The sequence below is a fragment of the Heterocephalus glaber genome, unplaced genomic scaffold, assembly GCF_053883595.1.
Source record: "Heterocephalus glaber isolate CG9 unplaced genomic scaffold, H.glaber_assembly_v1.0 deba00001472, whole genome shotgun sequence".
Lineage (NCBI taxonomy): Eukaryota > Metazoa > Chordata > Mammalia > Rodentia > Bathyergidae > Heterocephalus > Heterocephalus glaber.
The window spans coordinates 1,431,593-1,444,293 of record NW_028258315.1 but is presented as its reverse complement, the minus strand read 5'-3'; the positions used below and the strand labels follow the sequence as shown (position 1 = coordinate 1,444,293).

Here is a 12,701-nt window from a genome sequence, read left to right as displayed (position 1 = left end):
GGGACAGGCACGGTGCGTGGCGGGCTGTGTTCACGGGTGGCAAACTGGGCTCGAAGGATGGGGGAGGGAGGGAGGACAGGGCAAGCAAAGAAGGGTAAATTTAAGGTTCGCTTTTTAACTACCATACAAAAGTAAAGCAAGCCTGAGATGGGTGTTTCTGTAGTGTAGTGGTTATCACGTCTGCCTAACACGCAAAAGGTCCCCGGTTCGAAACCGGGCGGAAACATAGGCTGTAACTTTTGTGAAACACTGGTCTGAATCTATTCCCATTTCAGCCAAGTCTCAGACCAATTTTCCCTTTCAGCGTGGGGCAGCAGGACACGGAGACGTTCTTCCTCACCTGTCCCCAGGCAAAAAGGCAAAGGGCAACGACTTCGGAGAGAGGACAGAGCAGGGCACCCTTGTTGGGCTGGCCCTAGAGGACTTTGTGTTTTACTCTGAGCACACATGGGGAGCTGGGCTTGCAGCAGGGAAGCCAGATCCCTGCACCAGCTCTGGGGAGAGGGTTTCAAACAGAGAGGACAGAGGAGAGACGCTAAGTCCCCGAGGCCAGAGCATCCAAGCTCAGCCAGGGACAGGGGAGGGAAGGAGCTGAGGCAGCTGCGTTTTCCAGGCAGAGCCAAGAGGATTCCTGAGAAAATGGAGGTGAGGAGTGAAAGAAAGAGTGAGGAAGCTTCTTCCCAGAAAAGCTGTACAAATGAAGCTGTCAGTAACCACATCAAGAAAGAGCTGGAGTGGCAGGATATTGGGGACCTGCGGACCAGCACATGCACCCCGCTGTCTGGCAGGAATGGACAGGTCGGACAGGCGAAGCTGGAGTCCGGTGGAATGGTCGGCTGCACTCGAATTATGAGCGGCACCTCGGCAGACATAATCCAAGCCGGGCAGATAAATGAGGTAGCCAGAGAGGGTATAGGGACCACACCCTGAGACACCCCATGCTAAAGGTGGCTGCTCCAAAGGATCGGAGGGGACAGGACTGTCACCAGGGTACTGAGGAGGAGGAGCCAGCAAGGCGAGAGACAAGCAGGGCTGCAGTGTCTCAGGAGTCAACTAAAGAAAATGTCTTGAGAAGGGTAAAGTACCTGTTGTCTCGAGAAGACAGGACAGGACTAGGGGTGGAGGCCCTGTTCTGTGTTTGCTCTTTGCCTGTGACCACTAGGCAAGCACTCTGCTGCCAGCCACACCCCAAGCTCCCTGGTGACCTGGACCAGAAGTCTCTGAGCAATGGTGATACCAAAATCCTGAAAGTTTTGAAGAACAGGAGAGAACACAGCTAGTAAATGTGGATAACTCTTTAGAGATTGTTAAAGAGGTCATCGGAGAAATGGGCCATTACCTAGAGGCAGAGGGTGAGTCCAGAGAAGCTTTTAAAAGACAGGGTCAAGCGGCACATTTGCATGTTCACTGGAATAACTGCTAGGATAAACTTGCTGGATGCAGTGAGGATCAAACTGTCCTGAAGTCAAACCACAGTTCCTTCACAGCCGGCGTGAGAAGCCACACGCCCTTGAGGAGATGAGGAACTTTTGAGAACTCTGAGAGCAACTTGTCGCCCATCCAGCTCCACTCCACGTTTCTCTTCTATTTTTACTTTTCAGGACAGAGACGCAAAGGCTGGCCCTGGAATAGCTCTGCTCAAATGTAAAAAAGCTCGTGAGGAGTCTGCCCTGGACCTGACTTGGTGATCACCAGCTTGCCCTGTGGTTGATCCCACTTAGCAGACGCTGCTCGCCTCTGCCTCCTGTGACAACAGTGACCGACCAGGCTCTGGGGAAGTGGCCTATTTCCTCACAGGGGACTCTGACCGTTCAACTCGCCTCACAACTCTCAAAGGTAGTCCCTCAAGGAGACCTACAAACCATGCCTCACCCCCCAAACTCGATTATGAGGTAGAGTCCTTGTGGATTTTCATGGGGGAAGTGGAACCAGAAAAGCAAAGATAATTAGAAACCAGACGAGATATTTGGAGATGTGAGCCCAGGACATTTACTGATTCCCAACTATCCCAATTGCTAAAACAGATCAGCAAACTCCTGTCCTCAGTGGAGGTCAAGACCCGCTAGAGATCTTGTGAAATCAAGACCCTTCCAGCTGGAGTGACTCCAGCTCCACTTGGGGTCCAGATCCTGGGAGGAGAGAAGGGAACCGGAAGGAGCTAACAGCAGTGGGCCCTCCTGTGAAATTCAGAAAGGGAAGCTGCCTTTGCCTGCCAGTGGACGGGTCATGTGAAGGGCCCCGCTTCAGGTAATGTTGCTCCCCTCTCCCTCCCTCTTTAAGCAAATGTGCTCTTTTCCTCAAAGAAGAAGTTGACCATTCATTCAGTGAACCCGTGTAGACGTGCTCTGTGTGTATGGGGCTTACTAGGCCTGGGATGATACCTGTGAACCAAGCAGAAAAAAATATTTCTTTCTAGTGGCAAAATTACAGCAATTTTTTAAGAAGAAGGTAAACTGTTAGATCATGTGATAACATATGTTAAGGAGAAAAATTGTCAGGATAGACACTGGGCTTGAGTTTGATCTTCCACCTCTAAAGAAAGAGAATACTGGTGATATCTGAGCAAAAATCTGAAGGAAAGAAATTAGTCCAAGGGAGCCCTTCAGACAGGAAATAGTGCCCCAAAGACCCGGACGTGGAGAGTACTCCGTGTTTTGGAGGAATAGCAAATAAAGTTACCTCGCTGAAGTAAAATGAATTTTTAATGAAAACGAAAACCTTAGATGAGCAAGCAAGTGACTCCCAGTAGTAATACTTCCTCTTCAGTCCTCTGATCTATTTCCTTCACTCTAAATTGTAACTTAAGGCCAGTTTTTTACAAAGAAAAACCTACCTTGGCCCGTACGGGGATCGAACCCGCGACCTTGGCGTTATTAGCACCACGCTCTAACCAACTGAGCTAACCGGCCATGTGTGAGATTGTCGTTCTTCTAATTTGGGAATGTTTGTGCATAATCTGGGCTGGCTGAGAGCAAGCTCTCCCTCTTCCCAAAACGGCTAGTTTCCGCCACGCTCGCCCAACCTCTTTCCCGTCTCCCTACTGCTCTGCGCGGAGCGCCGCGGCGGGTGGAGCATGCGCCTGTCCCCGGCACACGCGAGGAGCGGTTTCCTGCTGCACCCGGGCGAACGCAGCCTAGCCCGAGGATGGGTGTATGTGGGGGCGGGTGCGTGTGGGCTCGGGCAGGGCACCCGCGCGCCCGGCGGCCTCTCGGGAGGAGCCGGAGTCCAGGCCCCAGGGCAGAGAGCCCCGCCACCGCGCCCGGCTCCGACCGACAGGGCGGGCCCGCCGGGGTCCACGGCCAACGGGCAGCCAGGTGTACAGGAGGTGACCCGGGCCAGTACTGGGAATCAGAACGGAAACAAGTTCACACTCGTGCCTATGGCGTTCGTGCAGTCTCAGCAAGGCAAGGAAACACATGAATTATCTGGCGAACAGGACCCAGGAAGCGCGGGAGTGAAGTCGGCGTGCGGCGGGGAGAGGCGGATGAGGACCTTTAATGGAGCGATGGAGCGTGATCCGGCCAGAAAGAGGGCCCGGCCCTGCCACGGAAGAGAGTTCAGAAACAAGCCTCGGCGCTCCCTCCAGCTAAAGAGTTACAGGGGAGCAGGGAGCGACGCAGATCAGTTCGTTGGGAGCAAAAAGGGTCGCAGATATTCCACAGAACATCAATCAACAATGCAACATTAAATACATCATGCATATATAGTCCTTTGCATACATGCTTAGTACAGAGCGAAGGAAATGTGAGTGAGCGGCGGAGACATGGGGCGCGCGGCTTCGGGTGCCGCATCACCTGTCCACACCCACACCCGCTTCCGCTCCAGTCTTCTCCAGACGAGGGTTCGCCTGGCAGGCACTGCAGATGGATCCCAGGGCTTATTTTTTGAGTCCTGTTTCCTTTTCAGGTCACTGGCTTACATTGAAAAGGTGCAAATCAGAAGCTGCACAATAACAAGAAGTCATTTAGATTCAAGTGCCTTCCAGGAGGTTGGAGGCTTTGGAGAAGAATGCAGCAGCTTCTATGCAGAAGAGGGGACCTAAAACAGGGCCCAAGCACAGAGTGGGCGACCCTGGTTAAAGTCCAACAGGAAGAGGCAGGGGTGGGAAGTGCTGTCAGACAGATGGGTCTCCCTTCTTCGAGTTGCACCTGGGACTTCCTTCCCTCGATGCAGGGTGGAGAGCAGCTGGGAGGAAATCAAAGTCTCTTGGAAACACACGAAGCAAAAGGCCAGTGCACTGGATGAGGCACTGAGGATTCCATGGCGAAAACGCACTGCACTATGCTTCCAGCCCTCAGAGGGCATGGGTACAGAGGGCTGTGAACAGGTGAAAAAGAAAATTCATTCAGGAGATAAATTGACAGCTCCTGCTTTCACAGCTAAAACTGAGAAATGACGTCCACTAGCAACACTAACCACAGTTCAGGGGAACAAAACCCGCAGAGGTGCTGGAAGCAAACTTGAAACTTCTCAGTTGCTAGAACCACACTGAGCCCAGCTGAACTACTCAGTCACGCCACACCCCATGGACCTTCCTCTCATGGTGGCCTTAGGCCACAAGGATGCCCCTCCTTGCCTTCATAAACCCTTAATAAAATGATGAGAGATTTTCAACGCAAACAAGCAAACCGGTTTTAGACATTAGCTCATGAGCTTGACAGAGGTCATCAGGCACTTTCCCACTTGCAGGGTCTGACCTGACAGGTAGTCCTGGGAATAGGCTGCCCCTCCCAAGTGACCTCATGACTGTGCCCCAGGTGTGGGTGACTTGCTGAACTCGAGCGCAGGCGCGGCCTGCAGTGAGCAGGCCCATTTCAGCCTGAGGACAGTCGGCCGCTCTGACTCCACTCCATGATCCTTCCCCATATCTCTCCAGTCTCATTTCCCAGCAGGTCCGTGTGTGGAGATGTGGCCTTCCTTCCTGTTTGCTTCCGCTTTCCAAAGTCTGAGCAGGTACACAAACGGCATAGCCACTTTGGAAAACAGTTCAGCAGTTTCTTAAAGAGTTATATACAGCCAGGTGTGGTGGTTCACACCTGTAATCTCTGCACATGGGAGGCTGAGGCAGGAGGATCACTGTAAGTTCAAGGCCAGCCTTGACTACATAGCAAGACCCTGTCTCAAAAAACAAGAAAAGTTATATATAATTCTAATATATGATCCAGCAACTCCACATGTATGGAGAAATGAAAACATATTCCTACATAAAGCCTTGTACATAAATGTTCATAGTAACATTATTCAAAACAGCAAAAAGAAATAATTCAAATGTTCCTCCACTGATCAACAGATAAATAAAATGTCATATAGTCATGCACCAGAATATTATTCAGCCATAAAAAGAAAAAATTAGGGGCCGGGAATTTAGCTCAGTGGTTCTGCCACCTGCCCTGAGAACGCAAGGACCCGAGTTTGATCCCCGGTACAAAAAAAAAAAACAAAAAACTAAAGAAAGAAAAAATTAATACCTGCTACAGTATTGATGAACCTCAAAAACATTATGCAAAGTGGAAAAAAGCCAAACATATAAGACCACACATTAGCCTGGAGTGGTGACTCACACCTGTATTCCCAGCACTCTGGGAAGCTGAGGCAGGAGGATCAGAAGTGTGAGCCCAGCCCTGGAAACGTAGTGAACCTGTCTCAAAATAAAAAGGGGCTGGGGTGTAGCTCAGTGTGAAAGCCCTAGGTTTAATCCTTAGTACCACATCTGACATGTTCCAAATAGGCAAACCCACAGAGAGAGTAGATCCGTGGTTGTCTAGGGAGAGGAGTGGGAATGGGAATTGAGTGCACACAGGCAGGAAGAGTTTAGTGGGGCCCCATGAGCGGAAAGACAATTCAAGGGCTTCCTAGGATCCTCCAAGTCCGATGATGGTGGCTGTTGTGGCTGTGTCTAGACGTCGCCCAAAGCCTCGTGCGGTCACAGGTGGGGCTTCTTCAGAGGTGGCTGGGTCTAGAGTGTGTGACACTGGAACTGAATCCTGGTGCAATACTAGGCTCCAGGGCACTAGGAGTAAGGACATGAGCACTACCCACCCTGGGTAGCCTGGATAAGATAGAAGGGGCAGGAAGATGGTAAGGTCCCTTGCTGCTTGTGCGGTCTCCTCTGCGATGCCCCTCTGCCACGCGGCAGTCTGCCTTGGAGCCAGCTGACTGTGGACCAAAACCTTGACAGTGAGCTGAAGAAACCTTTCCTCCTGTGGGTGTCCAATATATTGTCTCAGCAATGAAAAAAGTGACTAAGACAGTGGCTTAGAACTGACAGCACTGGAGGTGGGGAGAAGGCATCAAGTTCTGTGTATACTTTTAAAATAAAACCAGCAATGCTACCTGATGGATTATCCATTCACTCAGCAAATATTTGTCAATGGCCACTACGCCCACAGTTTTAGGAGCTGGTTGGCAAAATATTGGACAAAAGAGATGACAGTCCCCATTGTCATGGTGCTTACTTCCTTGTAAAAGAGAGACAATGACCATATAAATTTAAAAATATGTAGATTGCTCCTCATAGGGACAACTGCCTTGGAAAAGAATACAGAATAGAAGTAGAGGAGTACAGGGCCACAGGTCTTGACATTTCCAAAACTCTGATTGTGGAACCTTTCCGAACAGACAACATCAGAGATGCCACTGAGGCGAGGGGACTGGGGGACCCCAGGCTCCTGGACAAACAGCAGCTGCCCAGGGGCCCAGTGGGCTGCAGGGGCACGGAGGCTGGTGGATGCTGAGCAGCCAGAAGGGCGGCTGGACCGGAGGGGCTTGTGAGACCCGAGACTGGGATGGGGGAGACAGGGCCGAGAGGGTGCTGAGGCTGGACGGGAGCGGGAGCGTCGGGGCCAGCGCGGCTGAAGCCGGAGGACAAGCGGGGCAGGGGAGGCCGGCACAGAGACGGGGTACGGACGCCCGCGTCCTGTCCCGCGGTCGCGATTCCAAGAGACGCCTGACCCTGGAGGCGTCGAGAAACTCGAGCCTCTGCCGAGGGACTGATAAAAAACCAGAGCCCGCCAGGGAGCGCACGCGGCGGCATGGCCCGGGAACCCTGGCTGCGCGCTCTGCTCCTGCCCTGGCTCTGCGGGCTCTTGGCTCAGGGGACGCAGGGGCTGCGGGCCGCGGGGTTCCGGGCCGGCCTGAGCCGCTCTGCCTCGGCCCGCCCTGCAGCCCTGCTCCTCCGGCGCCTGGGCGAGCACGTGCGCCGGCTGCCGGGCAGCGCGGGGGACCCGGGCCCCAGGGAGGGGTGGCTGCAGCAGCCGCTGGACCCCTTCAACGCGTCGGACGGCCGCACCTTCCTGCAGGTGAGGCTCTGGCTCCAGTCCCCCCGCACCTCGCCTGTCCCCTCACTCTGCGGGCTTTCTGGTCCCATTCTGTCCTTCGCTCTGTACCTCTCTCGCTGTCCTTCCGTGCCGCCTCCCCGCCTGTCCTTTAGATCACCCCGAAATCCTGGCCTGCACGCTAGCAGAAGTGAGACTCAGACTGGAGCTCAGGGAGCATCGGAATCTCCCGGATGAAAGAACGGACCCCGCTGCTCAGCCCCCACCCCCACTCCCACCCCCTCTTCGCACCTGGGCCCAGCCCCCAAACCCCCCGGAATTCAGGAGTAAACCTGAAGGGCCTTCCGGGCGTCAGCCACCCCCAGTCTGGACCGCAGGCCCAAGAGACTTGCTTTGGGGCGGGACGCCTCGGCAGGGATGAGCACACACTTGCCTGCCCGGCGCGGGTCGGAGCGGCGGGCGCTCAGTAGGCCCTTCCCTCCGCCCCCTGCAGCGGTACTGGGTCAACGACCGGCACTGGGCTGGGCAGGACCGACCGGTCTTCCTGCACCTGGGGGGTGAGGGCAGCCTGGGCCCTGGCTCCGTGATGACAGGTGAGGGTCGGGGACAGGGCGGGCGGCTGCATGTGCAGCTGAGGGCAGTGGGCCCTGAAGCCACTCGGCCATGCTCTCCCCAGGGCACCCCGCAGCCCTGGCCCCGGCCTGGGGCGCCCTGATCATCGGCCTGGAGCACCGGTTCTACGGCCTCAGTGTACCGGCTGGGGGCCTGGGCCTGGCCCAGCTCCGCTACTTGTCCAGCCGCCACGCGTGAGTGGGCGGGGGCGGGTGTTGGCCACCTCTTGCGCGGTCCCCCACTGCCCACGTCCGCTGTCCGCTTCCCTCCGGGTGCGTCCGCACCGCAGGCTCCCCAGCTAAGCCGGCTCCAGCGGCAACCATCCCCGGGGTGGGGAAGCCACCGGGCCTCGGAGGGAGCGGCTGCAGGCATCCGGGTGCCTCTGTCCGCTCCGGGCGCTCCACTTCGGGCTCGCACGCATCCCGCTGCGGGCCTCTGCCCGCCTGACCCTCCCGGCTCGCCTCCAACTCCTCCCGGTATCTAAACTGCCTGGGAAGTCGCTGCCCTCCAACCCGACCCGGGAGAAGCGGGCTTTCCGGAAGGGTGCAGGGCAGACAGGCGCGAGCTCCGGGGATGCAGGCGGCGAGCGCGGGCGGCTGGACGTCCTTGGAGCCCGACGACCGCCCGGCTCGCCCAGGCTGGCGGATGTGTCCTCGGCCCGCCTGGCGCTGTCGCGCCTGCTCAACGTGACCTCCGCCAGCTCCTGGGTCTGCTTCGGGGGCTCCTACGCCGGCGCCTTGGCCGCCTGGGCCCGGCTGAAGGTCCGGGGCGCCCTGGGCGGGCGGGCGGGCATGGGTCCCGCCCCGGGGACATCACCCTCCCTCCCGCCCGCCCGCCCTCAGCTCCCGCACCTCGTCGCCGCCGCCGTGGCCTCCTCCGCCCCGGTGCGGGCCACGTTGGACTTCGCTGAGTACAACGCGGTAAGCGCGGCCTAGGCTGGGTGGAGGAGCGGGGCGGGCCTCCTGCGCCCCTAACCGCCCGCGCCCCCAGGTGGTGTCCCGGAGCCTGGCGAGCCCGGTGGTCGGCGGGTCGCCCCAGGTACTAGCTGCCCTAACCCAGGGACCGGGAGGGGCAGGGTGTGGGAGCCGGTGTGGGAGCCGGGCGCGGAGAGGACCAGAGCGTTGCAACCAGACCTCCGGGCTAAGACCCGCGGATCACGGCCCCGGAGGGGCGCCTTATATACAGGGGCCAGAAGGGGCGGGGGAATGGGAGGGGCCGAGCTGGGGGAGGAGCCAGATGGGCGGTGATGTGGGCCGGAACTCGCCACCTGGAGGTGGCCTAGACCGGTCGAGGCCTGGGAAAGATGAGCCGGGTGGGTTGGGGCTACGGAGGGCGGATCCCCGATCAGGGGGAGGAGCTGGGGGGAAGAGGAGCCGGGAGGGGCGTGGCCACGGGCGGGGCCCGATGGCTGGAGGCGGAGCCAGGGGCTGGGGCCACACCACCGCCCGCCCCCGACACTCCGGCCTGCAGTGCCTGGCGGCGGTGTCCGCGGCCTTCGAGCAGGTGGAGCGGCGGCTGCGCGCGGGAGGGGCGGCGCGGGCGGCGCTGCGCACCGAACTGGGCGCCTGCGGTTCCCTGTCGCGCGCCGAGGACCGCGCGGAGCTGCTGGAGGCACTGCAGGCCCTGGTCGGGGGCGCGGTGCAGTACGACGGGCAGGCGGGGGCGCCGCTCGGCGTGCGCCAGCTCTGCGGACTCCTGCTAGAGGGAGCGCACAACGGCAGCCACCCCGAGTCCTACCGTGGGCTGCGACAGGCAGCGCAGGTGAGCACATTGCACCCGCACGCACACGCCCCGCACCTGTCCACATACCGGCCCAGAGTTCTTGCTCCACCTCCTCCTCTGAGTTTAGGCGAGCGAGTAGCCCCTCTGATCCTCAGTTTTCCTGTCTGTAAAATGGACAGGACGCCATCGGGGCTGACGTTCTGGCGCGCAGTATGCCAATCGCAGACACTGTTCCGCTGCCTTTCTTGTCGGCCCTCTCCTCTGGGTGTGTAGCAGTGGCCCACGCGCAGCAAGAGCTCTCTTAGCAGTTAAAGAACTAATAACTGCAGCCCAAGAACGGGGTTCTCCGGGGACCAGCGCGGCCTTTGGGCCCACGGTCACCGTCCAACGGTCACTTTCCGGCCCTGCTGGCCCGGGCGTCAGAGACACTGCACCTGTGTTTCACTGGGTTCCCGGGAGACGGGTGCCGACCTTGTCCCCGTGGGCAGAAGTGGAAACTGAGGTCCGGGACCATCCCTGGCCCAAGGGCTCGGGCGATAGGCCTCACCCCTCTGGGACCTGCGTGCCGCGCTGCCTGAAGCCCGACTGGGCTCGGAACTCATGTGGTCCGGCGGGCGGGACAGGCCCTGCGGGCGCAGAGCAGTGAACGTTGCTGTTCCCAGGTCGTCAGGCACAGCCTGGGGCAGAGGTGTCTCAGCTTCTCCCGAGCACGGACGGTGAACCAGCTGAGAGCCTCGGCGCCCCCGGAGTCCGGCGTGGGTGACCGGCAGTGGCTGTACCAGACGTGTACAGAGTTTGGCTTCTGTGAGTGACTGGCCTCGTCCACACCCCGGGCGTACATTTGTGCCATGCCCGAGGGAAGACGCCTGACAGGCGGCCGGGACTCCTTTGCACTGCTCAGGACCACGACCGGGCTCCAGGCCCGTGTCACCCGCACTTGCTGGGCTGGCAGGGGCGGGCACCGTGCAAGTATGCTCACTCCCGGGGTGTCTGCACCCTCTGCCTCCTTTTAGAGGCCTCCTCCGCTATCCACAGAGTCTCAGTCAGCGTCCTGCCCGTCCGTCCGGGGCAGCCTCTGTCCCTCCCTCCCCTTCCTTTTCTTTCCTCTGCCTCCTCATTGGTCTCCAGGGGTTGCTTCATCCACACAACCCCACTTCCACACAGCACCCAAAGGTGACCTTGCTCTCCTGCCTTCTCGGTGGCCCGAGGGTGGGTTACCAGATAAAATGCAGGATGCACAACTAAATTTAAGTTTCAGAACACCAACAATGTCAGCAATTGTTGCATGTATTAAGAGCAGCTTGTCTATCTGAACATACACATGCTGCTTGTAAGAAGGTTGTCGTGACCTCCCTATGCCTGGGTTTCCCAACAGAAGTGGGACAGTACAGAACTCCCAGGACTGAAGGAAGTGTCAGGTGTAGCATGATAGGAAAGACATGGTTTACAGCAAGCGCTGCATGAGTGCTCGCTGTCACTTTGGCGCTCTTAACACACAGGTGCCCTGGCAGCAGAGGGAGGCTGCATGTGTGGTCACCTGCTTGGCTGGGTTGCCTTCCTCGGCCAGTTTCCTCCTCTGCAGCACAAGCTCCCGCCCCAAACCTCCCACCACCTGGAGATCCCTGCCACCCCCTGGCCGTTCTCAGCTCCCAGCCTTCCCGGGAGCTTTTGGGCCATTGACTGCCCATGCCTGTCCGTCCTGAGTCCTGTGGCAGCAGAGCCTGTGGCTTCTGCTTGCCAGCAGGTGCCAGGACCCGAGCACACCACTGCTGCTCACAGTGCTGCAGGCAGGAAGGGACTGGAGTGAGGCCAGGGGTTGGATTTGCCCGGGCAGCACAGGGAGCTGCCGGTTGTAAGCAGGGCAGGCGCGGTCACTCCAGACACCTGCCCTCCACCTCTGGACCTCTGCACATCCTGTTCTTCTGTCTGTTGTTTGCTCTCTTCCCACTGCTGACTTGGTTCCCCTAATTCCATCCCTGAGCCCATGTCACTCCCTCGGGGACCCCCACATTCTGGCCTGTGTGTCTCACAGCTCCTAACCCTAGGATGGGTCTATCTGGGGAAGTGGGGGTCTCTCCGACAGCGCTGTGAGGCCACCGAGGGCATCGCTGGGGAGGACAGGGCGCTGGCTCCGGGGTCCTCACACTCACAGGTGTCTCCCTCCACAGATGTCACCTGCGAGGACCCTGGCTGTCCTTTCTCCCAGCTCCCGGCACTGGCCTCGCACTTGGAGTTGTGTGAGCAGGTGTTCGGGCTCTCAGCTTCATCAGTAGCCAGGGCTGTGGCCCAGACAAACGCCTACTATGGGGCCCAGGCCCCAGGAGCCAGCCGGGTGCTGTTTGTCAATGGTGAGCACTGCGCCCGCCCGCGGGCACTGCAGGCTTCTCCCCGGCCCCGCCCAGCCCAACAGCCGCCCCTCCCGCAGGAGACACAGACCCCTGGCAGGTGCTGAGCGTCACGAGGCCCTCGGGACCCTCGGAGGCTGCCCTGCTCATCCCGGGGGCCTCCCACTGCGCAGACATGGCCCCTGAGAGGCCTTCGGACCCCGCCAGCCTCCGCCAGGGGCGCCGGGTGAGTGCGGAGAGGCCCTGGTGCCGCACGCTCCCCTGTTCCTTCCTTCCGCCCGCCCTGGGTCTGAGCTGGAATTGGCCTCCTCGCAGAGCATCTTGCGGCAGCTGCAGGCCTGGCTTGGGCAGGCGCAGGAGGAGAGGCAGGTGGGGGTCCCAGCCTGAAGCCCACACCGCACCCCTCCTTCACCGCGGGACAAAAGGAAGCAGCTTGTCTAAGGAGGAAACCCGTACCCGGGTTCAGCACCCGCCCTCCCGCACCCCGCCTGTATGCAAGCCCAGCAAGGCCCGAGTAAAGGTTACGGAAAAGCCGGCGCAGACGTGTGCTCAGTGGGTGACGAGCCGCCATTCTCCCTGCAGAGCCCGCGACTGTGGCTTCCGACCCCGGGCCTCGCCGAACTCCGGCCTCAGCTCCCGGCTCCTCCTCTGGGCGCCTGGGGGCCCCTGGGTCCTGCCTGCGAGTCCTGGCGGCCCCACACTGCGTCTGTCCAGTCCCGGGCTCTTCCTTTTCGCTTTAGTTTCGGTT

General features: G+C 59.1%; 1 protein-coding gene and 2 non-coding genes across 3 annotated transcripts; 2 read left to right on the top strand and 1 right to left on the bottom strand.

Moving 5' to 3' along the window:
- The first annotated feature begins 153 nt into the window (after positions 1-153).
- Positions 154-226, top strand: Trnav-aac (transfer RNA valine (anticodon AAC)). Its single transcript has one exon. It is a non-coding gene; the product is annotated as a tRNA-Val (tRNA).
- A 2,609-nt stretch (positions 227-2,835) lies between these two features.
- Positions 2,836-2,909, bottom strand: Trnai-aau (transfer RNA isoleucine (anticodon AAU)). Its single transcript has one exon. It is a non-coding gene; the product is annotated as a tRNA-Ile (tRNA).
- Positions 2,910-7,031: 4,122 nt separating this feature from the next.
- Prss16 (serine protease 16) lies at positions 7,032-12,483 on the top strand. Its single transcript, XM_021260775.2, has 11 exons — positions 7,032-7,298; positions 7,768-7,867; positions 7,951-8,080; positions 8,524-8,647; positions 8,729-8,806; positions 8,877-8,924; positions 9,357-9,647; positions 10,271-10,412; positions 11,777-11,956; positions 12,034-12,179; positions 12,269-12,483. The coding sequence occupies exons 1-11, from the start codon at positions 7,032-7,034 to the stop codon at positions 12,338-12,340; spliced, it is 1,578 nt and encodes a 525-aa protein (XP_021116434.2). The 3' UTR covers positions 12,341-12,483.
- Positions 12,484-12,701: the final 218 nt, after the last annotated feature.

What these genes read in the sequence shown, in the direction of transcription:
- Prss16 (XM_021260775.2), top strand. Translation starts at nt 7,032, where the DNA reads ATGGCCCGGGAACCCTGGCTGCGCGCTCTGCTCCTGCCCTGGCTCTGC. An exon ending in TACTTGTCCAGCCGCCACGC is followed by an intron (nt 8,081 to 8,523) that starts GTGAGTGGGCGG and finishes CGGCTCGCCCAG; the next exon opens with GCTGGCGGATGTGTCCTCGG. An exon ending in CCGCCTGGGCCCGGCTGAAG is followed by an intron (nt 8,648 to 8,728) that starts GTCCGGGGCGCC and finishes GCCCGCCCTCAG; the next exon opens with CTCCCGCACCTCGTCGCCGC.